This window comes from Diadema antillarum, unplaced genomic scaffold (assembly GCF_040938485.1).
Source record: "Diadema antillarum isolate AM-2024a unplaced genomic scaffold, OU_Dant_1.0 seq00001519_RagTag, whole genome shotgun sequence".
Classification (NCBI taxonomy): Eukaryota; Metazoa; Echinodermata; class Echinoidea; order Diadematoida; family Diadematidae; genus Diadema; species Diadema antillarum.
In genome coordinates, this window is record NW_027272251.1 from 227976 (window position 1) to 255100 (window position 27125).

A 27125-nucleotide genomic window follows, 5' to 3' on the forward strand; every position below is an offset into this window, starting at 1 on the left:
AGACGACGAAGGGAGGGAAATCTTCAAACTGGAATTACTGTGACATGTAAACCGATCAATTCTGATTATTTAGTCATGCCGAAGGCAAAGTGAGTACTCGCAATAGATATATGTCACTTAATACCGTTGGGTGCTTTCATATGGGTTATGAAGTTCTGAATTCTTCATAAGATCTTAATAAAATCGTTCGTTTTCAGGGCACGGGCTGGCTGGCTGTATAATGTTTGAGGAATATGCGACCATATTACCTCAGTCCCGTATGCTTGAAAATGTGTTGGATTTTGGGAGACCCTTGCTTACATAATTAACTTTACTGTTAAAGTGTTAGTTACAGCTGTAACTTAGATCTAACAAATGAAATTATCTATTTAGACTAGCTATTTCGATGTAAATTAAATTGGTTTAGTAATATGCAGAGACATAAAGCGGTGCCTAGGCCTACTTGGCCCAACAAGTATTTCTATCATCATGATCATGTTATCACTAATAATCAATATCAGTTATCAATTCTTGAATCCCTGATCAATTATAGAGGTCTAATAATACTAGTAAATTTGACTAACATTGTTATTTTTACTTAATGTTAGATGTAACGAGACTAACGTTACAGTACTAGATTCTAGGGTATTCTGTAAAATAATGAAAACACTCATTATAAGGGATTCACTAATGGCATCAGTATGAGCTATGGCTCATATTGAAAACAACGATCTTTTAACCTCCTCAACTCGGGTTCAGAAGGGGCAGATCATCACATCACATCACATCACATCTGATACGGAAGTAGAGGACTGGTCCTGTAGTATTCCGGTCTCAACATAATATAATCATCTTCAACTTTGTTGCTTTATGTGCGTTGAGGAGCAGAGGTTTTAAATTTTTCCCCCCTCCAATGTCTGTCTAATAAATCTTTGAAATTATTAATCGAGGAAGCTTCAACAACACTAGCAGGCAATCTGTTCCAGTCGGCAACTACAGTACTCTCTGGCCGAAAAATGTACTTCGCAGTTCTAATCTTGAACGTTTGGTGAAGAGCTTGTATCTATGACCTCTTGTTGATGAGTGGATGGCTGGCTCGAAGAACATGTCACCAGAAATCCCCAACTTTCCATTGAGCAACTTATAAACAGTAATCATGTCGCCTCTTCGTCTCCTGTAGTATAATGAGTGCAGGTTGAGTTTTACCAGGCGTTGTTCATATGACAAACATTTGAGTTCAGGAATCATACGAGTGGCTCTTCTCTGCACTCTTTCAACTTTGTCAGAGTCCATTTCATATCTCAAATGCCATAAAATGTTGCCATACTCCAAATGAGGTCGAACCAATGATACGAACAAAATAGGAAGTATTTGCGTCGTCATTTGTGAGAATGTCCTGTGTATAATCCCAAGTGTTTGATTTGCCTTTTGGACAGCTGCTGAGACATGTTGATGGAAATTTAATTCTTCATCTATTATAACGCCAAGGTCCTTTTCCTGCTTGGTTGCTTCCAACTCTACACTATTCATTCTGTAGTTTTCCCTTGGATTATTTTTTCCAATATGAAGAATCTTACATTTACTAACGTTGAAATCAAGTTGCCATCTTGTACTCCATTCATCAGCATGATTTAGGTCAGTTTGAAGCGATTCCTGCGCTACTCAACTAATTCAATTTACTAGTTGAAGTAAACAAATGACTGGAGTGCTGCTCTTGATGTCAAAGATTCCGAGTCGACTGTATTTATTTAGATTGTCAGAAGGCTTTTGACAGTGTAGGGCCTACCACATAAACTTACAAGACTGCTCAAGAAAATTTAATGGATATGGAATGAGAGGGAAAATCTTGAACTGGATCAAAGTACTCGTATGTATTTCTCCTTGATCATACTCAACGAGTAGAAAACTATACTAGAACTCAAGTACTGGTAGTAGAAGGAGCCAGTTCACATGAAAGTATAGTAGCCAGTGGAATTCCTCAGGGAAGTGTTATAGGCCCAGTGGCAATAAGATTTTACTATCTATTATTTTCATCAATGTCACCAGAGAATTCCACGGTTAAATTATTTGCCGACAACACCAAACTGTATGCCTCACGACACGAAGAGTCTGATAATAACAATCTACAGGAGGATCTGTATAAACTCACATCGTGGGCCAAAGACTGGCAGTTATCTTTCAACCAAAAGGAATGTAAAGTAATGTGTTTTGGAAAAAGAAACCCTGGATTGAGTTATTATCTAAACCCTGACGATACATCAGAGCTGTTGACAGTAACTCATGAGAATGATCTTGGAGTAATATTTGACAGCAGTCTGCATTGCTCTAACCATGTCGACAGAGTATGCGCCAAGGCAAATAGACTGCTGGGATTAATCAGGAGATCCTTTTCTAACATGGATGGAAGAGGCTTAGTACAATTATACAAATCAATCATTTGACCATCCCTGGAATATTGTAGTAGTGTTTGGCTCCCATGCCTAAAGAAGGACATTGTTAACCCGTTGAGGATGAGTCCCGAGTATACTCGGGCAGGTGTCTATGGGAAGTGCGTGTTGTAGCAAAATCAGTCCGTCCTAAACGGGTTAGTTTATTTTATTTCACCACGGGTCACTCACTTCAGCCAATGGCTGTTCTTCTGTGAGTCCGTGAAGTAAAAAATCATACAATTACAAAATACAACATTTTATACATAGTATAGGAAACTTTCAAAAAAAGAAGAAAAAATTAAATACAAAAATCAAACAAACAGACACTCAAAAACATATCATAGGAAATCATGCATACTACATAAAGAAAATGAGAATGATACTGAAAAAAGAAAACAAAGGAAAACGATTAATGCACAGTGCTACAGTTTATGCAAACAATTACTACGTATATAATTTATCCACCTTATGTTTAAATGTAAGAAAGGATACACTTTGCTTTACATCATCTGATAGATTATTCCATAATTTAGCGCCTCGATATGTTAAACTGGAGAATGTACAGCGAAGAGCAACAAAGCTGCTACCTGGCCTGAGAAACCTGAGCTACACAGAACGACTGAGGAAACTGGGTCTCCCAACATTGTCATATGGCCATTTTTACAATCAGTGGTGTAAAACCCGGTTTTGGCACTAATTGGTGTATAACTTTCTTATACACTGACAGATATGCATGATTTTTTCTCATAAACTTACCACCCACAGTGTCTACCTTGGGTACCTTAATGAACTTTCCTCTCTTTTTCTTTCCGATATGGCATGCACTTACATGCTTGAAATCTAACACTTTTGGTGTATGCACTCTGACATGGTTTTTTTGTCAGACCTAGCATATTAAATTGTTTATTCCTTTTCATTATTTTTGTTGTTGTGGTGATAGACAGGTATCCAACATTAAGAACTATTATGTTTACCAGGTTCTGCTTTGTCTTCTTTAAAGACTGAAATTGTCCAAACTTTATGTTTCGGAGGTGACATTTTCCGTTAACAATTAACCCCTCTTTTGAGTTAGCTCTTGCTCACAATTATAAAATTCAACTTTGCTAATTTCCATCAAAACAGAATAGTAATCAATCTGACTTAACTTCAATCCAAAGATTATTTGATTCAAATAGCTTATCATTTTTTGGTGAGTGTTTACAAATTTACGCAACTTTTCCGTTAACTTTTCTGTCACCTCCGAGACAACAGATTTATGTATTTGATTTTTTTATTCTTAACATCAGTTATACATTACATTTACAAAAATGTAACATATCCCCTCACATTATCTCTGAAGGAAGGTAGTAGAAATATAGCCTGTTGTTTTCATTTCGGAGCAATTTACAATTTTCCGTTAACACTTGTCACCTCCGAAACAACCGTCACCTCCGAAACAACAAGCGTATTATATTTGATAATTTCTCGAAGACAAAGCAATTTTGTTTGATTCTGTCCAATTGACAGGAATCTCTTTTGGATGAAAATAGTAATATGGCAACAGGAAGTGAGAATTTTCTAGAGATTAATAAAAGATTTAATAAAAACTAAGAATTACTGTTTCGGAGGTGACAAAACACTGTTAACAAGAGTTTTTGCTCATTTCTATTGAAGAGAAACCATATCATGTACACCAATGGTTTCATTTATTTTAGTAACATAAGTCTCAAAGTGGAGAAATCAACTAACACACTCTCACTCTTATTTTTATTACTATACTGTACGTTTTAGGGCAAATTTACATTTTTTCACTTTTTTAACAAAGAGAATGCACAAAATACACACATCTGTTGTATATAATATTGGAATCAAGATCAATTCTCCTGCTTTAGTTAAGTAAACATATAGATGCTTTCATCTTAGAAGCTTGATTTCCAATTTAAGCAATTTAGTTGTGATGATTTACCAATCAAAGCTTTCCATGTAGGTTGCTTTTTCTTGTGTTTCGGAGGTGACATTGTTTGTTAACACCATATTGTTATGTGATAGTGAAAGGCAAGACTTCAGTTCCTTTTCACTATCTCAAATACATACAAAATCATCACAATAGAAGTGACTTTTGTATACCTAGCTCACCAGAATTCCCTTGATACCAAAGTGATACATGTGGCAGTTCATGCATGCCCTAGTCCACAATCTTAAAAAAAATCATAAAATAATCAAACTCCACAAAAAGGCCACATGCCTATAGCTGGTGCACAACTTGTTCTTGAATTATTAGTTGTTGTTTTTCCATGTACAACGTGGTAATCATAAACAAAATTGTGTGATTTTTTTTTTTTTATATGACAATAGTTATTACATTTTCCAAGTTGAACCAACTGTTTATGACATTGTATTTTTTAAGATTATTTATTGAAGTTATCTGACAACTAAAGTGAACAGAGGAACAAGTCCCCAGGACTGGAAAGGAAAAGATCCAAATACAAGATTTGTAGTTCTATCTCAATATAACTTTGATGACATGTTTACCTTGTTTTGTTATTATGTTTTATCTTAGAATTTGGCTTTAAGTACTGGAATTTCAAGGAAAAGAAAATGGTTTCTTAAAGGACAAGTCCACCTTCATATACATGTGGATTGAGTGAATGCAACAACATTAGTAGAACACATCATTGAAAGTTTGGGAAATTTGACAATCCATTCAAAAGTTATGGTTTTTTTTTAAGTATCTATGCAATCACTGCTGGATGAGACGACTACGACAGTGTATGATGTCACATGCATACAACGATATAAAAAAAATATAAATGAATTTCACAAAACTTTACTTTTTGAAAAAAAAAAACACATTTCTTCAACTTGCTGCTGATGTATGTTAGGGCAATATTATTCACCCTGCCTTCCAAAAGAGAGAAGTCAAGTGTTCTTTTGTTATGCAAGAAAAGTGAAAATATGTTGAATTTTCTTGATACTTTCTCTATATCCTTGTACACGTGTGACATCACAAGCTATTCTAAGTCTTCTCATTCAGCTTTGACTGAGCAGAAACTTCAAAAATTCATAACTCTGGAACAGATTGCCTTATTTTCCTCAAACTCTCACTGATGTGTTTTACTAATATTGCTGTATTTACTCAACCCTCGTGTTTATTGAGGTGAACTTGTCCTTTTTCGGTCTCTTATAGGGTTATTTGAGACCAGTTTGTGTCCGGGACCTTCTGTGAAGTTGATGGGTGAAATTACTGAACAAAAAAAAAAATTTCCTCATAAGTTCACACAAAAGCATTATGCTGCTCTCTTCAGCTGGGAAACACAAACTGTTGTCTTAACCAAACTGTAAAAACTTGCTAAAGATTAGTATGAATTACAATCTAAAACAAAATATGAGCTGGTATCCACTATCATGAAAGAGAATAACGAAACAAAATAACAAGTAAGAACTGAAAGAAAGAGCTTATATTTGAAAATTAAAGCCATGAGGAAAGACATGAATGTTCACAATATATTAGTTAACACCTGAGAAGTTGGGTTGTCTCTGTGTTGTGTCACCTCCAAAACAATAAAATGATTTTTCTTATCTTATACTTTTTACTCTCAAAAGTGATTAATATATATGATTTGCTGGTAATTTTCAAGCAATTCAGAAAGATACATGAAATATATTTTAGTAATGTCAACACTTTAAATGAATCTGGTATATAGAAAATTTATCCCATATGAACCAAACACCTTTCACCAGTATTATAACATTTGTATGGTGGCTATCAAGAATGATGAAGAATTCATGAACATCCTTGAATTAATCTATTCATAATACTATGTGCAAACAAAAACATAATACAAGTCAAATAAGAATTTTTGCTTTTGGCATTCATAACCTATGTCCCCATCAAAAAATTACAATCATGGTACCCTCTGCAATGATAACTTTAAAGATAATGAATCAATCTAAAATACAATTTGAGGGATTGAAACTACAACTCATTGCCCACACCTTACAGAAAACCCCATTCAATTTGCTTCAGAGGTCAAAGAGAAATGAGGATTTTTGTAGAGCATGTCAGGAATCCCTTCCCTCCAAGTTCTGTATATTGTGTTTACACATTAATATGCAGTTCCAAGAGCATCCAAGTGCTAAACTTGGAAGAATCAGACTCCTGACATCCTTTATAACAATCCACATATCTTTGAGACCACTTAACCAAATTGACTGGGGCTTTCTGCAAAATAGAGCTAAGATGTTATAATTTAAGACCCCAAAGTAGATTTTAGCTGATTTAATCATATTGGGTGCTATCAATTCAAAAGTCTAATTGTAGTTTGTTTGTTTGTTTGTTTGTTTGTTTGTTTGTTTGTTTGTTTGTTTGTTTATTTGTTTTTTTTTTTTTTTGGGGGGGGGGGGGGGACATACTATATGAATACTTGAACACAATGTTAACATTGAATGTCACCTCCGAAACAAAGTTATTCTTCCCTGGTGTTGTGGAATAAAATGTTCTGAGAGCAAAGAAACATTACTAAAATGATCTTACACCCTCATTTCAATTTAAGGTAGAAAATGGAATGCCATGTTTCTTCAGGTTACAATATCTAGCTTATGTCCGTCATATTCTTACTGTTTCAACACAATGTTAACATTGAATGTCACCTCCGAAACGAAGTGATTCTTCCCTGGTGTTGTGGAATAAAATGTTCTGAGAGCAAAGAAACATTACTAAAATGATCTCACACCCTCATCTTAATTTAAGGTAGAAAATGGAATGCCATGTTTCTTATCAGATTACAATATTTAGCTTACAACCTTCGTCCAAATGGAAGGCAAACTACCGGTGCCCATGCTAATTAATGAAGTGTAAAAAACACTTGTTCTGTGTGGTTTATCTGCTTGAAACAGGAGTTAATTTCTTGTTCTCAAGTTATAATTATTAAAAACATTGATAAAAAGAAGAAGTTTTGTGTTATTGTCACTTATTCTCAGAAAAACTGAGTGTTAATATTAATGTCACCTCCGAAACATTCTATTATGTTAACTGTCACCTCCGAAACATCCATGTGTGAAAAATCCAAGATTTAAAGAAATGATTGGAATTTCATTTAACCTACATAGGAAGGTAGCCCTTCTTAAAGACTTGTTATAGTATAGAGTTTGACCTGGCTTGCCCTCCAATTAATAGTTAAAATCTTAAAAATTACATGTCAATTGGTATTTTTTCCAAAAATTTATAAATCTCATGTATTTTTTAAAAATTCACTTTATATTCAACCCCCAAATAGTTTTGATTCACAAACTATATATTGTTGTTAACCATATAAACTTTGCATGGTGAAGTTTGACTACAGAGTTTTGTCATTATGGTGCAATGCATGAAAACAAAATTTTGCTTAAATTTACTTCAGGTGCCAGGGTTTTCCTTAAATTACACCAATAACTCTTCAGCTTTAAGGTCTGAAATGTCATTTTTTCAAAAATTTGAATACTTTCCAACAGGAATCAAACAGAATAATGAAAAAATATTTTGTTTGAAATTTTGACCCTCTGAGTACAAAAGTTACACCACTGATCGTAAAAAAGGCCATATAGGAGACGCAGAGCAGATATGATCCAGACGTTTAAGATCCTGAATGGATTGGCCTAGACGATTTGCATAGCTCAGATTTCTTCCAGCAACATACACATTCCAGGACAAGAGGTCATATCATACTCACACTCAGAAAACCCTACGCAAACTCAAATGTAAGGCAAAGGAATTTCTCACTCCGAATAGTTAACCTATGGAACAGCCTACCACCTGAAGTCATCAATAGCAGCAGTATCAACACCTTCAAATCAAATCTTGAGAAGTCATGGAAACATAAATTCAACTGTTTTGACCCAGATACTAAATTCCCATGATGCTCCTGCCCTACGCATGCAAATAGTAGTGCAAATAACACTTGCCGCAAGTCTCAAGAGGGTGCAGAGGGGCAAATACATTGTAAGCCCAGTATACTTTATGCCCAACATTAAGGTAAATCAAGGGAAAACATACAGATGTTTAATAATGAGCAGTAATTCCCAGGGCTGCTCTTCAAATATCACCAGATTTATGCCTATGGACAGGTGTTACAAGGGCGTAGATTCTACTTCCTATCAGATCGGACCTTTTCAGTCAGTGTTAATGCTCTCGAGCTGCTGGAAAAGAAATGCTAATGCTGGTGCGATCTCTTCAGCATTACACTGTACATAGTACAACAAGCTTGAGTAATCTTGGAGAAAGTTGGTCAATCAAGCACAGATAGATGTGGCCCCTCCTTGTTGAGAAGTCTGCTCAAGGTACCGAGCCGGGCTGGCCAGAAAATACGATCGTCGATTGGGCAGCTCGAACCGAGGCCAGTGAGGGAGATTTATTTGATATAATATATTATTTTTGAATCATTTTTAATAAAATGAAAATAATATCTCTAGGGTAAAATTTGAAAATTCAAAGTAATTTTATGAATGTAGATTTGGCGTAAATATTCCTAGAGGAATGATAAACGCCAAATAAATTCAAATAACAACAACAACATCCTTGTAGATCTGTACCCATAATGCCTCTTCTTTCTACTCTTTTGTTGGGGGATAAGAAGTACAATGTATATGTACATATTGGTCTTGATTAAAAAAAAAAAAATGACTTTGTAGAATCTGTTGTATCAACACATCAGTATGGAAGATCAGATACTTTATGATTCTGAATTAAGATCTACTCATTGACATTGTCAGAGACAAGAAGAGCAAGTCCAAGCGGCGGCATGAGAGCAGCAGCAGTAGCTATGACGATGATTCCAGCGGCAGTGGCTCATACTCCAGCTCAGGAAGTGATTCTGGTATGTAGACAATCTACAGATCTCGTGTTTGTCTGTTTGTTTGTTTGTTTGTTAGTTTTTATAAAAGAATGACAGAAAATCATATAGCAGGTTTTGTCACTTCTCAGCCTGCAGCACACTCAGTCACTGTTATGCTCCTCTCACACCCTCCCCCAGCCCCTCCCCATCCCCTTCCTCTTGCTCACTTCACTCTCGCACGCTTGGCTTTCAGGAAATTTTGAATGGTTCCCTGTTTAAGGGTGTGACATCTCTGACTGTAAACACCTCGGTACCCTCGGAACTCCGTGACAGAACTGTGTTCCTCTGTTCATTTGTTTTTTTCTCTGTCTTCTTCTTCTTCTTTTCTCCCACCTCACAGTTCATCTTTTTCCTCTTTAATATTTGCTGAGCTACTGTCATGTATGCCATATTAATAGCGAGTCTAAGTTTTCGCAAATCCTGATTTCCCAACAATTTCATGAGTGGTTTAATTTATGATTGTGGATTACAGTACTGAATGGAGAAATGCATGTATGCACGACACATTCATGTCTGGATGAGATTTAATATTTTTGCTTGTTTTTAAGTTTAAGTTAAGAATAGCATGGGACTTGCAACATTTGCGAAAATAAAAACCTCATGAAATATTTGGTGTGCACTGTAGTTTTCCTTCTAAAATTTGCAGGGTTAGTGAGCTTTAGATCTGCAATATGATTACTAAAACGATGCCTTCTCCCAGGTTGGACAAAGGAAATGCTGTTTTATTTCAGAGACTGTACAACAAAGCAAATTTTAAATATGCGAAGTATACAGTAAGAATTATTCAAAGACTACAAAGTTCTGTTATCAAAATTTGCTGTAGCAAGCAAATGTTGATACTCTTTTATGTTGTACTGTAGCTATTGACTGTTCATACATGTGTATATTTGCAAATTTATAATATGGAAACTGCAAGTCATGTACTTGGGTATTGAAAAAGGTTTACACCTGTTTTGTTTGTTTTCACACAGAGGATGACTACAAGATTAAAAAGAAACAAAAGGTAGATGCCTCATCAAAAAAACAACAGAAGAAGGACAAGAAGAAAGCAAAGAAGAAAGAGAAAAAGAAATCCCTAAGTGAGTAAAACAGGCACTTCCTGTTTGAGGATACATAATGATAATTGTAATTATTCTAATAACCAATGGCCAGCAAAGGCTAAAAAAATTGTCATATTTCAGAGTAATGGTGAATTTGCTCCCTGTTAAGAACTGTGGATGCATAACACTGAGAATGACTGTGGCATTAGTGTGTTTAGTTTGACCAGCCTGTGAAGGTCAGTGGTTGGACAACAGAAGTTCATTAAAATTGCAAAATTTTAGCATCAATGCAGCAATGCAAGAGTTATGAGATGTAAATTCATCAATCTTCAATATTGAGTAAAGTGCATTAAGGACATTATTTTTGAATGGTAAATTTGGAGAAAAGTCTGGTAGAATGGCAGAGGTTGAAGGTTGATTTAGTAATTTGACATTTTGCTCTTTTCACTATGAGCTGAGTCTAATGCCACTGAAATTTTTGATGTGTCTCATGGATTCTGAGAACTCAAACTTATCCATCTGACATGACGTCATTCAAGAAGAACAGATAAAAATCCCTTTCTCAGTATTAGGTAGACATTTGTGGTTGCTGAATGAAGTTGTAAGTTGTTCATTCTCATCTGAAAATAATATATTTCCTTTTTTCGTAGATATAGACAGAAATCAAGTACACTAAACCCATGAATTAATAAGTATCAGTCTACAATGAGTACAGGAAATATTTATTTTACAATGTGTCAGTTGAATATTGTGATGGAAACATTACTATTTTTTTTTAAACTAACACAGATAAGATTTCCAAAGAGGACTACTACAGCAAGAGCAAAGAGTTCAGAATTTGGCTTATGGAGGAGGTAAGTACAAATCACTGTGTGTTAATTCAGGAGAAGAGGTCAAATTTAGTTTTGCACATCATATTTTACAGACTTCATGATAATGTGGTGAAAATTGGAACTTTCATTTTGATAGCCCATTTGTTTTATGACAGATTGGGGGGGGGGGGGGAGGAGAACAGACTAGTTAATGATCTCTGTTCTTACTGTTTGTTTTGTCACACTCACAGTTTAAAACATTTTGCAGCTGTAGCCACTGTAACAAGCCAGTTGGTTGGGCTTGAAATATTGGCAAAGGCTCTTGTAATAGACGTATCTTTAATAACATCAGGGCATCATATGACAAAGAGACTGCAAGAATTCTGTTTTTACATATCCTGCTCCATAATAAATATTTTACCTGTCTGTGAATTATAACTGTACTGCATGTTTAGATCTACTTCAGTTTAAATAGGGTAAAAATCAAACAAATTGATGTAAAAACTTTCATGAAAATTAGACATAGAAGGTGAAAATTACATGTATGGATGTGTGAAAAATTATTTCACAAAGCAGGAATACTGGTCACAACCATTATTTTGAGCAAATCAGATTTGGCAATGATGTTTTTGCCTCAGAATTTCCTAAGTAGTTTGTAAATAACAACTATTGAAAAGTTATGTTTTGGTCAATGAATCTGTTAACCAGCTCCCTCCCTCATAAAGTCATAATCGCTATGAAAGTTATTACAGCTTTACTAAAATTTGACATAATTTATTCTTCTTGATACTATTTCTTTAATAAAGGCAATGTGTATTATTTAAGTTAAGGTCTATAGTATTCAGTGCATGTGTATGTACAATGTATACCACTAATACTGGTGTGTGTGTGTTTACTTCTTTATTTGACTTCACAGAAAAACAAGTCACTGGATGAGATGAAATCCACCAAGTCAAAGGCCTACTTCAAGAAGTTTGTCAAGAAATGGAATGGTGGAAAATTAGCAAAGGTTAAACCTTTCTCTGAAATCTGTTTTGCTACTTTTAATCACTTTCTGATTCATGTTGCAAATTGTTAACTCCAAGGTGTATCTCATGAAACAGTTTGTAACAATCCATTAATGAATTGGAGATAATCTAGGTTCTTGGAATAGTTGGCATGTAACTATGGTTAAGTCCATTAAATTCTATTTTTGTTTTGGTAGATGATAGTGGAAAAGAAGTTTTGCATGTAAAAAAAGAAAGTTTCAAGCAACAAACATGCGTGCCATAGTTTGTCCTTACATTTTTCTAGCGTTTCGTGTACAGCAGCTGCATGTATGAACAGGGTATTTGTATGTCCTGCTCCCAAATAGTGGAATAATCTTACTCTACAAAATGTATTTGTAAAGCAGACTCGAACAGTATTGAGTTTAATTTAAGACCAAGCTAAAAATTAATCTTCTTAAATGTGCTATCTAATCTGAATTATGTGCAATGTAAAGTGTATGTTGTTGTATTTTCATTGCAAAGTATAGTGTATTGTTATAGTGGCCACAGTGTGTAAAATATTATCATGATGACAGTTGTACAGACACGGCCTCTCATGAAATTGAAGGCGATGACTTTTGATTTTATGCTCCACTCTGCCCTTAATGATAACTGCGAAAATGCATGCTAGTCCTATACACCTGAGCAAGAGTTTCCCCAGCAGTGGAAATACCGAGAAAAATTAGTTGACTCACAAGAAGCAACTTTGTATTTGTCCAGAAATTCTACAAAGGCATCGATGCAGCTGATGAGAAGTCTTCACTCACAAAGTACAAGTGGAAGGTAATAGAGAGCAGCTCTTTCATAGTTTTGTGTTAGAATATATTCTACCATTAATTTAGATGCACTGAATTCTACATTCTTATGAGCACACATATCATACTGCAGATATTATCTTAAAGTAGTGTGGTAGCGTGAATGTAAATTACTATCAGACATAGAAATATTTTTTTTTGTATGTTGTGCAATTATCCATTCCATTTTTTATTTAATTCACCTTTTTTCCATAAATCATCTCCTTTTCTGAATCTTTGTATGTTAAAGAGAAGAAATGTGTACACAATTGTTTTGTGAATGTGGCAAGGTCTCAGTACCCTGTAATTGTAGTGGTGTTATCTACATACATGATAGACATTCTGAAGAGAAAAATTATGAATTGTATATATCTTGCATCCTTGGTTTGAATTACTAATGGTTACAAATGTTGATGACACATCTTGCTATTCCCAGACTACATTGTACATACTTGTCCATTTCTTTTTTTTTTTTATTTATGTTTTATTGAAAAATTATACGGAATCACATTATTTAGAACAATCAACTTGATTAGAATAACGCAATCACTGAACAACGTAGAGGAATTGTAAAAAAGAACAAAAAAAAAAGGCAGAACATTAAGTTACCATATACAAATCAGATCTTGTTCAAGAGCGATATTCCGAGATGGGGAAGGAGAATATAACAAACAAACAAGTAAACAAACTAATGAGTGACCAATTAACAGTTTCATCCTCCCTTCCAACTGAAAAAAGTGTGTGCATTGCAGAGACTGGAACAAGCCAAATCAGGGGGCGAGAAGATCCACCTTACCCGAACATAACTTGAACTTCCACACAAACTACACCTCCCTCCCCCCCCCCCCCCCCCTCCACACACACACCCCACACATCCTCCTCCCAACACATATACACTCACACCCCACACACATACCCTGTACTGTATGTACTAATCATCCCACCACCCGACCCGGCCCAATCCAGCCACAATGCACTCTGTAAGATGTCATGCAAACCCTACATCCGATGGTAAAGTTTAAAAACACTCATTATCAATTCACGGGAGGTCAGGTCACGTCAATGCCAAAGAAGGCTACCATCTCAGAAATCGCCCCCGAAGAGCCAAAATCGACAACAAATGGCAGCGTTACTACAAGTAGTACATTACAATGTATATTGTACTACATACACTACATGCGACTACAAATAAATAACGCAATATGGCTTTCTATATACAAAAACACACAAACAAACAAACAAAATATGGCACCAATAAGCATTCAATGTACTTGGTCTATTACAATGGCCTGAGGATTGCATGGAGGACTTAAATCTCAAAACGCCATATCTTGAAATGGGAAGTTAATTTATTTTTCTTTTTTGCTATATGATATTCAATTTCCTTCTGTTTTTTAACAAAGGATTTGAATGCTACTGTATTTGGGAGTCTATTACCAAACTTGCAACTGTAGATATGATATTTCATTAACAGAAATAAATATGAAACAAATTTATTATTACAAAATCCAAAAAGTTTTTCGAAATTGGTTACATTATTTATTGAACTGTTATACCGTGAAATTATGTCAAGGAGGTCCTGCCAATACTTGTCCATTTCTTCTAAAGAACTTCTGCAGTTGCTTGAGTATACACTGTACATCATAGAACTCTCCTTAGAGAGCTTTTGCCAACATGATCACTACCATGCCTCACTCATTCTGTCCTTGAAGGGTTACTAATCAAAGAAAGTAGAAAAACAATAGAATAAGTTGGTTGTTTTGATTCAAGAGAACTTTAATAGTGAAAACTCCACCAATATGTTTATCTCTAATTCGTTTGACCACAAGTTTGCCGACAAGTTGCCGGCGTCGTCGGCGCTATTACGGAGTCCTGACGGGAGCGTGAGTATGTCTCCGTTCAAGACGCCTCAGCCCACCAAGTTCTCGACGTTTGGCAAGGGCTCCTTCCGGGAAGCCGGCAGCAAAAGTGTCCCGCCTGATGCCAGGTTCATCGGACCCAGTAGACCAGTAAGTTCAGTCATTTTACTCCAGCCGTTGAAGTCAAGCTTGACTTTCTATTTTATCTACAGAATGAATTACACTTCATGAAGAAGTTTTTTTTTTTTTTTTTTTTTTTTTTTTTTTTTTCTCAAGACATATATCAAGCCCCACTGATAAAAGTATGTATAATGATTGTATTAAAAATTATTTCCTACATTTGGAGAAAATAGAGCTATTGCTACACAAATCTGATGCAGGAAGGGTAGAAATACTGTTTTTCCACCAGAAATGTTCCTTTTCAGCCCCCAGAATACGGCAATGTTGTTTTACATTTTCAGTATCCCTGCACACATTACTAAATTCAATAACAATGAATGCAAGTAAATTCTGCACTCGTTTTATGTATGATTCTAACTCTGCTTCCCAAACGTAGCCGTCCATGTCGCAGGTTGAGCAGGAGAACAGCCGAGAGGAGGCAAGGAGACGGTTACAGAAGGAGAGGAAAGACTTCAACAGCTACAACAAGATGGTGAGACTATAAGGTTCTTCTAAGTTCATAGAGGATTAATTTTCTGTTACTCTCTAATACTCAGCAAATGTATGTACATTTCTGCCCAAGTTTTATGCAGATTTTATATAACCAGTGTCATGTAATACAGGGCTCCATAGTACAATGTACTTTTTTTTTTTCGCTGGTGACCCATTCGTACCACTGAAATCTTTAAAAATTAAATTTTGGTGGCCTGAAAAAAAAAAAAAAGAAATTATGAAGTGGCCTGAAATAAAAGGAAATTTATAAAACCCATTTTGAATGTAAGCTGCCCAATCAGGCTACCAAAAAATAGCCTTTTTCAAAATTCAGTGGCCCGACATCAATTTTTTTTTTTTGTGGCCACAGGCCACTATGCCACCACAAATGTTGAGCCCTTCTTAAAATTTGTTCAACTTTTATAAGATTCATAGGCACCAATGTAATGATGACATGGTAGTGATTTCTACATCAAGATTTTCAACAAGATTAATTCTGCTTTTTCTGCTCTCTGAAAGTCTCATTTGTCAAACTGCATGTCAACATCGTCCAATGTCCATTAATGACAGGTGCATTGCACTCTCACCCGCATTTTGTCTCTGACCTTCCATTCAGTTATGTGTTTGTTTGTTTGCTTTTATTTCTGCATTCAATCAGATGCAATTTGAATGCAAACTTCAAAAAGTACAAAGACAAAGAATAACAAGTGCAGTGAAATAAATCGATAACAGTACATAAATAGATACACATAGGTGATTACATTGAGCAATGTAGATACACAGAAACATAAAATACATAAGATATACAGCATTTTTCAGTAAACAACAGAGATCATTGAATGCAGGAGACCACCATCATAAGCAATTAAGCTTGAAATGGATGGCGGCCTCATGAAATGGATGGAGGCCTCATCTGTACATCATGTACAATTGTAGGTACGATTTTATTGGTGTGTTGTTGCCGTTTTCACTGCGCATCTGTAGGTGATGGATGAATTGGCGCCCAAGGCCACAGGGCGCGAGGCAAAGATTGAGAAGAAGTACGCCAGGAAGTTTGAGAGAAAGCAGAGGGAGTCGAGCCCAGGTCTCGGTGTAGAGGACAAATCTATTATGGGTGGAGCGTAAGTTAGACTTTGGCATGTGTGATCAGTTTCCTAATGCTAAAATAATGTTGGATTGACTTGCGCATATTATGTAATATAATTTATGAAATATTGCTTAATATGTGTAGAATACTTTAAAAGTGGATTTCAGTGCCTGACTAATTTTTCGTGCTTGGTCGGACAAGAAGAGTTTCACGTGTTCCTAATCCCGCGGAAGCAAGATATCAACAACTTTAACATACAGCAAGCAAAAATATTCATGTGCTTTTATTTTCATGCTAGTTTCTGAGTGTGCAATGAAATTTCCACTTTTGCAGTTGGTAATATTGTCACTGTGACAAACTGTAAAAAAAAAAAAAAAATTCTTAACCCTAACTTACCGGGGGGGGGGGGGGGGGGGGGGGGGGGGGGGCTCTGGCCCCCCCCCCCCCTCGACAAATACAGCGACCATTCCGCCGCGCAAAATTTTTTGACCGCGCTGCTCGCTGACTTTTTACTTTCAAGTCTCGCGCAACTTTTGAGACCAAATTTGTCGCGCCCGGGCATACTGTTCCGAAGCCACGCCCTTTCAAAAAAATTTCGCCAACCCCAACATTGCTCAAAAACGTGATTTTGTCAATACAAATTGTGTTTTTTCAATTAATTCATATAAAGATTCATATTTTAATCTTAATGGCTGAAATAAACTTATTTTAGTATAATTATGCTTCTAAAGATGTGTATGACAAATTCTGCTGAAAAAAACAACAAAATCAAAAGTTCGAAAAAACAACGAAATACATAAAAAATGATAAAACAATAACAAACATAAGAAATTGATTGTGATACTGAATTTTTTTTTACGCACAAATGTTCGGAATGTCACTAGGAATATTTACACCAAAAATCAGCATTCCATAAGCTTTTATAAGCCAATTACAGACGAAAATTAGGTTTTTTGCATATATTTGCATAATTAATTAACTTAAAATAGAAAATGCAATTTTTTTGCAAATTTAACTTAACAGTTTTGTAGATTACATCCGGCTTTATGTTCATGCAAAATTTTGCGGCGATCGCGCGATCAATGGCTGAGATCTGAAGGGGGGGCCATAATGCCCCCCCCCCCCCAGGAATTCAAGCTTGCTAAATAGCCCATAAACAGGTACATGTAAGTTAGGGTTAAGGTTCTTTGTGAAAATGAATATAAGATACTGTGGGTAATAGCTAGAAAGTCTTTGTTGTACATACTCATGTGGGATTGAACCCACAACCTTCTAACTGCTAGGCTTGCTTCATATCCACTATTAAACAGTTAGACTAAACTTCCACCCATAATTGCAAGTGATGGGTCTGATCCCATAGAGCAATGGGTACTACATGTTGGTTCAATTTAATGAATCTTGAAGGGGCAGTTTTTGTCAATCAGTTGCAATAAAAACAACTTGGCGCAAGAATCATTGAATTGAATTGATACTGAGGGTATGTTAATGAACAGAGTTCCACTGGCAATGTATTCCACAACTTGTATAAATGTAAGTCCGTAAACTATCCATCTACAAGCATCTGCACAGTGGTATACTGTATGATGGATCGCGGCTCACAATATGAATGGCAAGGATAATGTAATATATGTAATTATATGTAGGAGCAGTATCTTGTAACCACTCGAAAATCAGATATATTTTATGTGTAGTTTTTTTTTTTCCCAGTAGGCACCAGTATTAACTGTTCTTTGAACAGTTGTATTTTGCATTGTTAGAGAATTTGATTGTATCTTGTCTCTGTTTGCTTTTGATACCTGTTTTTGCAGCTCGTCATTTGTGCCAGTCCGGATTAGCTCCATTTTTTATAACCCTCACCTTTTTGATTATGAAGAGTGAAGGTTGCTGAAATTGGACTGGTGCAAAAAAAAAATAGTCAGGCAAAAAGTTCCATTTGTGTAATAACCCATGATGCCATGATGGCACATTTGTTTGGCAGTAAATTAACCCGTTGAGGATGGGCTGATTTTGCTACATCACGCATTTCCCATAGACACTTGCCCGAGTACGTGTGTATACTCGGGACTCATACACTAACCCTTTTTTTTTCTACTGGTCCTACCTGTCTGTCGGACCAGTAGGTACCCAGTTTTTCCATGTTTTACTGATCCGTTCCTGGAAAAGTTACTGGTCCGACAGTGATTTTCACTGGTCGGGACTGTCGGACCAGTGCCAGTGTGCAGCATTGGTTAATGACTGTTCTACATGTAGATAGCTCTTCAATGTTCATACATTGTAGCCCATGGTGTCAGGCCCATTTCAGTTCTTTCAGTATAGACTCCTTTGCCAGCTGTATGAATACATGTTCTCTATTTCTTCCTTCACAATTTCGTATATCTTTCCTGATGCAGAGACTACAACGAGGTGATGGAGAGGAGGAGGATTAGACAAGAGAAGAGGAAGGATGACCTGGAGCACAGGGCCACCATGAAGATGACTGAGTACCAGCTGAAGGAGCAAGCCAAGATGAAGGTAAGATTCTCCCATCTTGATATACTGTATAAGCTGTTATTTTTGTGAAGATTAATTTTCATGAATTTTGTGAGTCACTGTTGGACCACAAATTTAGCAACATTCAAAAATATCTTGAACTGACAGGCATTACTGCACTTCTCTTAGTGTCGATGTTGAAATTGTGAAAACATTTTGTGAAAATGTCTGTGACCTCCTCATTTGCAAAAATATCTACGCGCAAAAATGAGAGCTTATACAGTACTACATATATGTGACCGTGCACCTCAAAACGAACATTTAAAAGTCGCACACACTGAATTTGCGTGAGGACTGAAAAATAAGTGAAATGGGTCAACCCAGCTGAACTTGACTTTTTCGTATTTTCTGAAAGAGCGGGTCTTCTTTTACATTATGCTAAAATTTGGTAACATAAAACAGGCAGGAAAGTGTGTTTTTTAGCAGTTTATCTCGAACATTTTTGGTAGAATAGTGTGATTAGGTGTGTCTTTAGAATCCCTTTTTCATTTCTGAAAAATCTTGTCCACAGTCTTCACTTTCAACTCTAATAACTTTTGAAAGGATAGTGCTACTGCTTTGGAAGTTGGCATTAATTATGGACAGAATATGTTAATGAGGCATGCTTAATTTCAGTTTAATCTGATAATCCCGTCATTGTTGTTACTCTGGTGGTTTACTTCCTGTTTTTTGTCCCATTCATCGCACAGCCAGCACGGTTTGGTAAAGATTAAGCACTTGAATAGACACTGTACTTCAGAGCCTCTTTTCTCAGTTCACACTTTTCCTGAGTTTGTGCTTTCTTTCCAATATTTAGATAGGTTTCAATAGGAGAGTCCATTTGATTTGAGTCATACATCATTTTAAAGCTTAAAGTCTGCTCTTTCAGAATATGGTCTTAACTACAAATTCATGTCTGGCGACTTTTTGTTTGTTTTGAGGTGCAGGGTCACATATCGTCACTAGGGTGGCAAGACCTTGTACAGTATCTCAAAGTTTAGTGACAATGTTGCTTGTTTGGATTTGTCAGATAATCAGTTATTGTGTAAGTGATTACCTGACCAAAATCCTAGTTGTCTTACCCTTGAAATGAAGCCACCATGGCATTTCGAAGAAAATGCAATACCGTTTAGCGTCATGTCTTGTACAGTTGTAGTCCTCCTGAACATTCAGCATTTTTTAGATACAATGATTTGTCACCCAAACAGTGATTGTATTACGCGCATAGCCTTGGTTCTATTTTCAAGCATTTTTCATGTCACCCGAAATATTGCTTTTGATATTACAAATGCACTCTACAGTATGTATTATTGTCTCCAAAAGGAGACATTGCAAGTTTCCATGTTGGAAATTGATAATACAGGCAACCTCACTATATGTCAAATCTTACAGGACCAAAGGAAATGCTTTGACTTATCAAAGTGACTTTGATTTTTTATTTTAACAGTAGAATTAGCTCGAGTTTATAATCATCCAAGTTCAAATTTTTCTTCATCTTTCCCAACTTCCTAACTTGTGCATGTTTGACTTTATAGGTGAGGTTGACTGTACTTTGATATCTGATTGCCTTTTAATAGTAGTGTGGTTCTCGGCTGCAAATTTAACCAGACACAAAATTGTCTCACAAGTCCTGATTCACACAAGGTATGATGTGTACTGCAGTCTTGAACCCCAGGCATGCAACTGATATGGTTTGTAGCTCAATGTCACAATTCAAGGAAGATGGGTATATGTGACCCTGCACCACAAAACAAACAAAAAGTCGCCAGACATGGATTTTTAGTTAAGGAGAGATTCTAAAGGGGCTGACTCTTAGCTTTAAAATGATGCATAACTCAATTCAAATGGACTCTCCTAACCTATCTAAATATTGGAAAGAAAGCGCTCACTCTGGAAAAGTGTGAACCGAGAAAAGAGGCTCTGAAGTACAGGGTCTATCTGTCTATTCAAGCGTTTAATCTTTACCAAACCATGCCAGCTGTGCGATGAATGGGACAAAAATCAGGATGTAAACCACTGGAGCAACAACAATGAAGGGATTATCAGATTAAATTGAAATTGAGCACGCTCTGTCAAAACATTCTGTCCATGATTAATGCCAACTTTCAAAGCAGTAGTGTTATCCTTTCAAAAGTTATCAGACTTGAAAGTGAAGAGTTTGCAAAGGGTTATCAGGAAATGAAAAGAGGCCTCAATGACATACCTGATCTCACTACTCTACAAAAAAGGGTTGTAGAAAAACTACTGAAAATGCACTTACCCATTCATTTTATGATCCCAAACTCAAGAATAATGTAAAAGAAGAATACCTCTTTCAGAAAATGTGGAAAACTCAAAATTGACTTAGTTGACCCGTTTCACCTTTCGTGAGTCCTCACATGAAATCAAGGGGTGCGACTTTTTGTTAATTTTGTGGTGCAAGGTCACATATTGTTGTACATTCAAAGTAGAGACTGATAAATAAAAGAGATTCTGTGACATTTGCTCCTGTGACAATTGCTCCCACAAAATATCTATACGCTATTTAAAGCCAAACATAAACCTACCCACAAACATAACCCTATTAACCGTAATCCTGCCAGGTAATCCTCACATCAAACGCATGTACATGTAAAGCTGAAGCCCACCGCAACCCTAACTCTAAACCCTAACCCTAGGCAATTAAGTCGCAGGAGCAAATGTCGTGCAGCCAAGTAAAGATAGGCCCATGCATGTCACATATGTCACAACTGCACACACCACATGTTTTGTAGATATTCATTGATAAATGAAACACGCTTTATTGAAAATGAATGTATTCCTGAATACCGTTAGAGATTCTTGTATGACAGCTTGTGAATACAGGGCAGAAAGATTTACTTTCCTTAATGAATAACACAAGTGTGTATGCCTATTTTCGAAAAGGATATCACAATTCGTAGCAGGCAGGACTTTTTTTCTTTGAGGCTACTTTGATTTCTTCTGTAGCGGTGAAGAGTAGACTTACGATTACCACATACAGTCCTACTATACCTCTGCTCAAGGTATAGGAACATATGGGGAAAAAAAGAAAGGAAGAAAGTTCAATAATCTCCCAAATGTCACTATCAACAGAAGGTAATAAAAACAGAAATGCAACATTTCATGAAGCTTCTTCTTGCTTAAAAGAAAAAGAATAAAAATATTCCTATGAAATACTGTATATGTCGAATATTTCTTAATGTCTTTATTTTTGCAAATTTCGCGAGTCAGGTGCTGTACGCGAAATTAAAGACACGCCAAAATGATGATTCTGAGCCTGATATGAATGTGACGCACATGTATACATTTCTCCATTAAGTACAGTACTCTACGATCACGAATTTTACCACTCACGAAATCATAAGGAAATCTTGTTTTTTCCGAAAATTTAAACTCGCTAGATATTTGGCATATACAGTAGAACATTTAGTAGCTGTGTATTATTGAGTGAAATGCTTGCTTCGTCCACAGACATTTCTCTCTCTCAAAAGAAAAAAAAAAATGATATATGATGTTTACATTTCACATCGTGCAGGCACTTCTAGAGCAGGCCAGAGCAAGCAAGAGTGCAAATGCTTTGTGGTGAGGGCACTGCTGGCGGAAAAGGAAGATCGACGACCTTTGACACCAATGCTGCAGAGTGAAATCCGCAGATTACACAACAGACGGTGTCCTGGTGATGTAGCAGTTGCACTAGATTTTGCATGAAGCACCTGTTTCAGGCCTACTGTCTCACTTGTGAACACGTGTGCACTACTCTCGAAGAAAACATTTGAAAACTGGCTTCTTCTTGGGTCAGCTGGTTTGTTGGATTATACACTCAGAGAACTCTGCCGGACATGTCATGCAAGTATTTGTGATCAACTTTCCTTAACTTTCTTTTTAATTCTTTCGTTCCTTCATAAGCACATGAGGTCACTCTTGAAATCCAAAGGAAAAAGTGAGACTTAGAGACAGGATTTTGCACAGCAGAAGGTACAACAATGCAAACACCATCTATTTCATGTGCCATCAATAATGGGCTGTCAAGTAAACATAAATATAATTATTTCTTTTTTTCAATAGTCAAGAGCTGGAGTGGCTATGGTACTTTGCTATCAGCCGAGGAGCCCGTCTAGCTTTTATATTGTGAAGATGCATTGTATATATATGATTATATTTTGTGCTTTATTTTTTCAGAGTATGATTTATGTGTGCTTGAGCCCATGTGTATTGTTCATGCACATCACCCTCACTCTTTTCTCTTTCTCCTTTTTACAAGCACATATTATCAGAAATATAAAGACTAGAATGCTGGTGATGGAAAATTAGAGTGTTCTGTACTTCAGAATAAGTGGGAAGTTGGAATCCAAATCTGCACATATTTATGTACATTACTGTATGCATGATATTTAGGCATTGCATCAAAATTATGACCAGCAGGAACCCTCGGGATCCTGCTGGTCATAGTTTTGATGCAACGCCTTAGTAATGGCATTAGCCGTGCTTAATCACTGGGCCACTTAGGGGTGCAATTAATCCAAACTTCTGGGATATTTTTCCCCCTTCAAGTTTAACTCTGGTTAAGTGTTTCAGCAACACAATTGATCATGATTAACCTTATTTTATCTATCAAACTCAATGACTTTGATTTGTTTATGATATGCAGTAGACCTGGAGCATTTTATTTGCATGTTTGATCGTACAGTCGACTTCAGTGAAGCAGATGGAGAATTGTTAGCCCGCATGGCCACATCATCTACACGTATAATATTGGTGGAGGTGTGCTTCAGTTTTATTTTATTTGTGACTCTTATGTGCTTTCTCATGCTTTTGCATGTTACATAATACGTATCACCAAATAATCTGCAGAATTTATAATATGGATCTGCCTATTGACTAGATTGTGTGTTGAATGGGTATTTGATTATTTTCAAAGATTTTATATATTTCCACTCTTTGATTATGTTTGTTTCTTTTGTTAATCCAAATACTTTAATCTCCCATCTCTTTTTGATGAGTGAAAAAGGCAATTTTATGATAGCTTGCAAGATGATAAAATTACACATGCTGTGAGATAAGTCTCTTGAGTTTGCTTTGCCATTTCAGAATTTCATGATCATTGAAATTTGCAATGTACATAAACAGCCAAAAACAATACTGTGTATCTAAACACATTTACTCTCAGCCATGAAGTGTGTGTTTTTTTTAATCAATGAAGCATGTGTATCTTCCTTTGCTTTTTTTAATAGCAAATTTGATATTTTCAAATAACAAAATGTAAGTAGATCACTGCCAATATAGTTTGTTGTTATTGAGTTTTAATCTCCCTTAATAAAGATGATATACAGTAAGTCAATTTGGTAGCCAACATCCTTTGCTGTTCTGTTATCCCCTTGAAAAGGTAAAACAAATAGGGAACTGATTTATTTTGATGAGGTGTTATTTTTCCCAGCCACAGTGTTTGAATACACTACAGATGTGATGCTGATCTGGGATTTTGTGCAGGACTTCCAAGATATATCATTACACAGTATTTGTTGATGAATTGATTTTATTAATTGGGATTTGTTTTTAGCTAATACACGTTTGTATTTTGCACTTTGACACAGTACACTGTCATGTGTAACAAGTCCTGTTTTAACTTTATAATGCTGTATTGACATTCAAAGGTACAATGTATTTTGTAAAGCCAAGGAAGATGTTTGTGAGTGAATCAATGCTTTAAATTTTTAAAGGCAATTAGCATTCTCCTATTTTTTTTTTTTTTTTTTTTTTTTGGGGGGGGGGGGAGTATTTTGATTGACATTTTACAGCGTGGATACTCTTGATGACGTACTTCATGGAACCAGTGAAATTGCTTTGATATATCAACATTTTATTATACTGGGGTTAAAAAAAAAGTTCAGCAGGAAACAACACTTACAGTGTACAGATGTAATTCTATGTTATTACAAGTGTTTGTCACATCAATATTCTTTACAAGGATAGTCCACTGAGTTGATGAATTATTTTCAACATTGATTTTCCTTGATTGTTAGCACTGGTGGTTTGGTATGCATAGAGGGGAATATTAAAGGTGTATTAGATGCTTAATAAGAACAATTGATTTCTTCTTACTTCATATTATGGATTGTAAATAAGTGTATTTCAACACTGAAATAGATGTGGATTCTTTGTCCAGAGTTGAACGTAGATCAATAAAGTTTACAAGTTCTCCATTAAGAATTGATCTCTCCCAACGTCCAAACCACGCAGGGAGGGCAAATATTTGTGATACAATGTTAATTTTTCTATCTTGGGGTTTGAAGCTGTGTCATTACTCTCATTGCACAGATGTACGAATTGAATGAGTGCATATCATAGTTATCTTTAATAATCATCTTTAGTGTGTTTAGATTCTCCTTTTTCTTTGCGAAATTTCTCTTCAAGACTACACAGTTGTATCAACCAATCTGATACGCACTTCCAAGTTTTTATTATCTGTCTTTATAATGGCCCTTTAACAATCGCCCTGACACTGTACAGGCATGCTAACCTGGAAACATGGAACTGCACATTACTTGAATATGAGACCATTCTGAAGCAAATAATTTTCACACAACAATAGATATATTATGTACTCTTAAATGAATCCCACAAGGATTTGAACAATCATCCCCCAGCATTCCCACTGATTCCCATTGATCAGTAACTACAGAGTGTAGCCATCCCCTTTGTAATGTATTTTGTAAATAATGTATTTCAAAGCAATAGTCTCTAGGGATTAAAACGAAATGGCGCGCGATGTTGTCATTTTCTTTTGTTCACACACTTACCATATACAATGTAAGTGTTTTATTATGTTCTACTGTGTTTGTATGAACACTTGCAACATGTAGGACTGAATCCAGACAAAAATAGGCGGTGACACACAATAGGTAGAGGGGGTGATCCTGCTTATGACTGATAATTACTGTATACGCTATAATTTTCGTGTACATAAATTTTCGCGAATTGCCGCCGTCACACATTTTCGCGAGTGGTTAAATTCGCGATTGGGGGACCAGAGAAAATATGAAGTGGCAAAGAAAGTGTGAATTTTCAACTTACTAGCAAATAAGAATGATACTAGTTATACACTGCATGAAAAAGACTTGCCAAACTCTGCGAACTAGTAAGTTAGAATTCAACATTTTTGAAGTGGTTAAGTCCATCGCGCTAGATTTCTGACGAGTGGTCCCCTTGCGATAATGGATTGGCTCTCTACAGTATTCGTAAGTAGACGTGGACGTGCGTAAACAAGCTTAGCCAATATGGTCTGTTCGGTAAGCCGTGACATGGTATACTAGTACTGAAATGTTCGTATCATCAAGGCAAGGGATTCATTTTGGAAGGTAATATTTTTGCGTGTTAAAATAATTTCGCGAATAGCTCCCGACTCGCGAAATTCGCGAAAATAAAACCCCCGCGAAATATATAGCGTATAAAGTATGCTTAAAGAAGGTGTAGAGACCCAGCACTCAGCACTCATCACTCATTACCATGGCAACATATTTCAATATTATTCACAATTTTTGTTTATTTTCAATGAAGTGACCTTGTGTATATCTCCTGGTTAGAATAACATTTGTGTACATTTTTCCACATCAACCCTCAAAGTTCTTGTTCTACATTTTTATAATGTAAATGGTTGAACTGAGTCACTCTTAGTATTGAAGTGTGTATCTATCATGTCCAGTATTTGATTGTGCCATATCCAGTGTAGTCACAGAGATACCAACTGTTCCTTTTGTAGCATTCTTTTGTTTTGGTCTTAATGTTTTGTTTTGTTTTTGTTTTGTGTGTTTGCCAAAATACTGCAGGATTCATTGAAAAAAAAGATACTGCTATTCCAAAATTATTCCATACTTCACATGTCTGAACTAGGAAAGATGAAAATACTATTTTTCTACCAAAAATATGACATTTCAGCCCTCAGAAGACTGCAATACCGATTACAAGGTGGGTATCTCTGTAATCATCTGTGCTGCAAATGGTGCATGTTTTACATGGGATTTTTTTTCTTCACATGCATCCAAGATTATATCATTATGTTAGATATCTGTATTATGTCTTTACGAAAAAGAAAA

At 35.9% G+C, this 27125-nt stretch overlaps 1 protein-coding gene across 1 annotated transcript; it reads left to right on the top strand.

Annotated features, from left to right (window-relative positions):
• The first annotated feature begins 2 nt into the window (after positions 1–2).
• LOC139710285 (uncharacterized) lies at positions 3–22679 on the top strand. The gene is made up of 11 exons (XM_071622212.1): positions 3–89; positions 9135–9238; positions 10228–10335; positions 11086–11150; positions 12025–12117; positions 12857–12919; positions 14760–14939; positions 15346–15441; positions 16425–16561; positions 18918–19038; positions 22581–22679. The coding sequence occupies exons 1-11, from the start codon at positions 76–78 to the stop codon at positions 22677–22679; spliced, it is 1080 nt and encodes a 359-aa protein (XP_071478313.1). The 5' UTR covers positions 3–75.
• The last annotated feature ends 4446 nt before the right edge of the window (positions 22680–27125 follow it).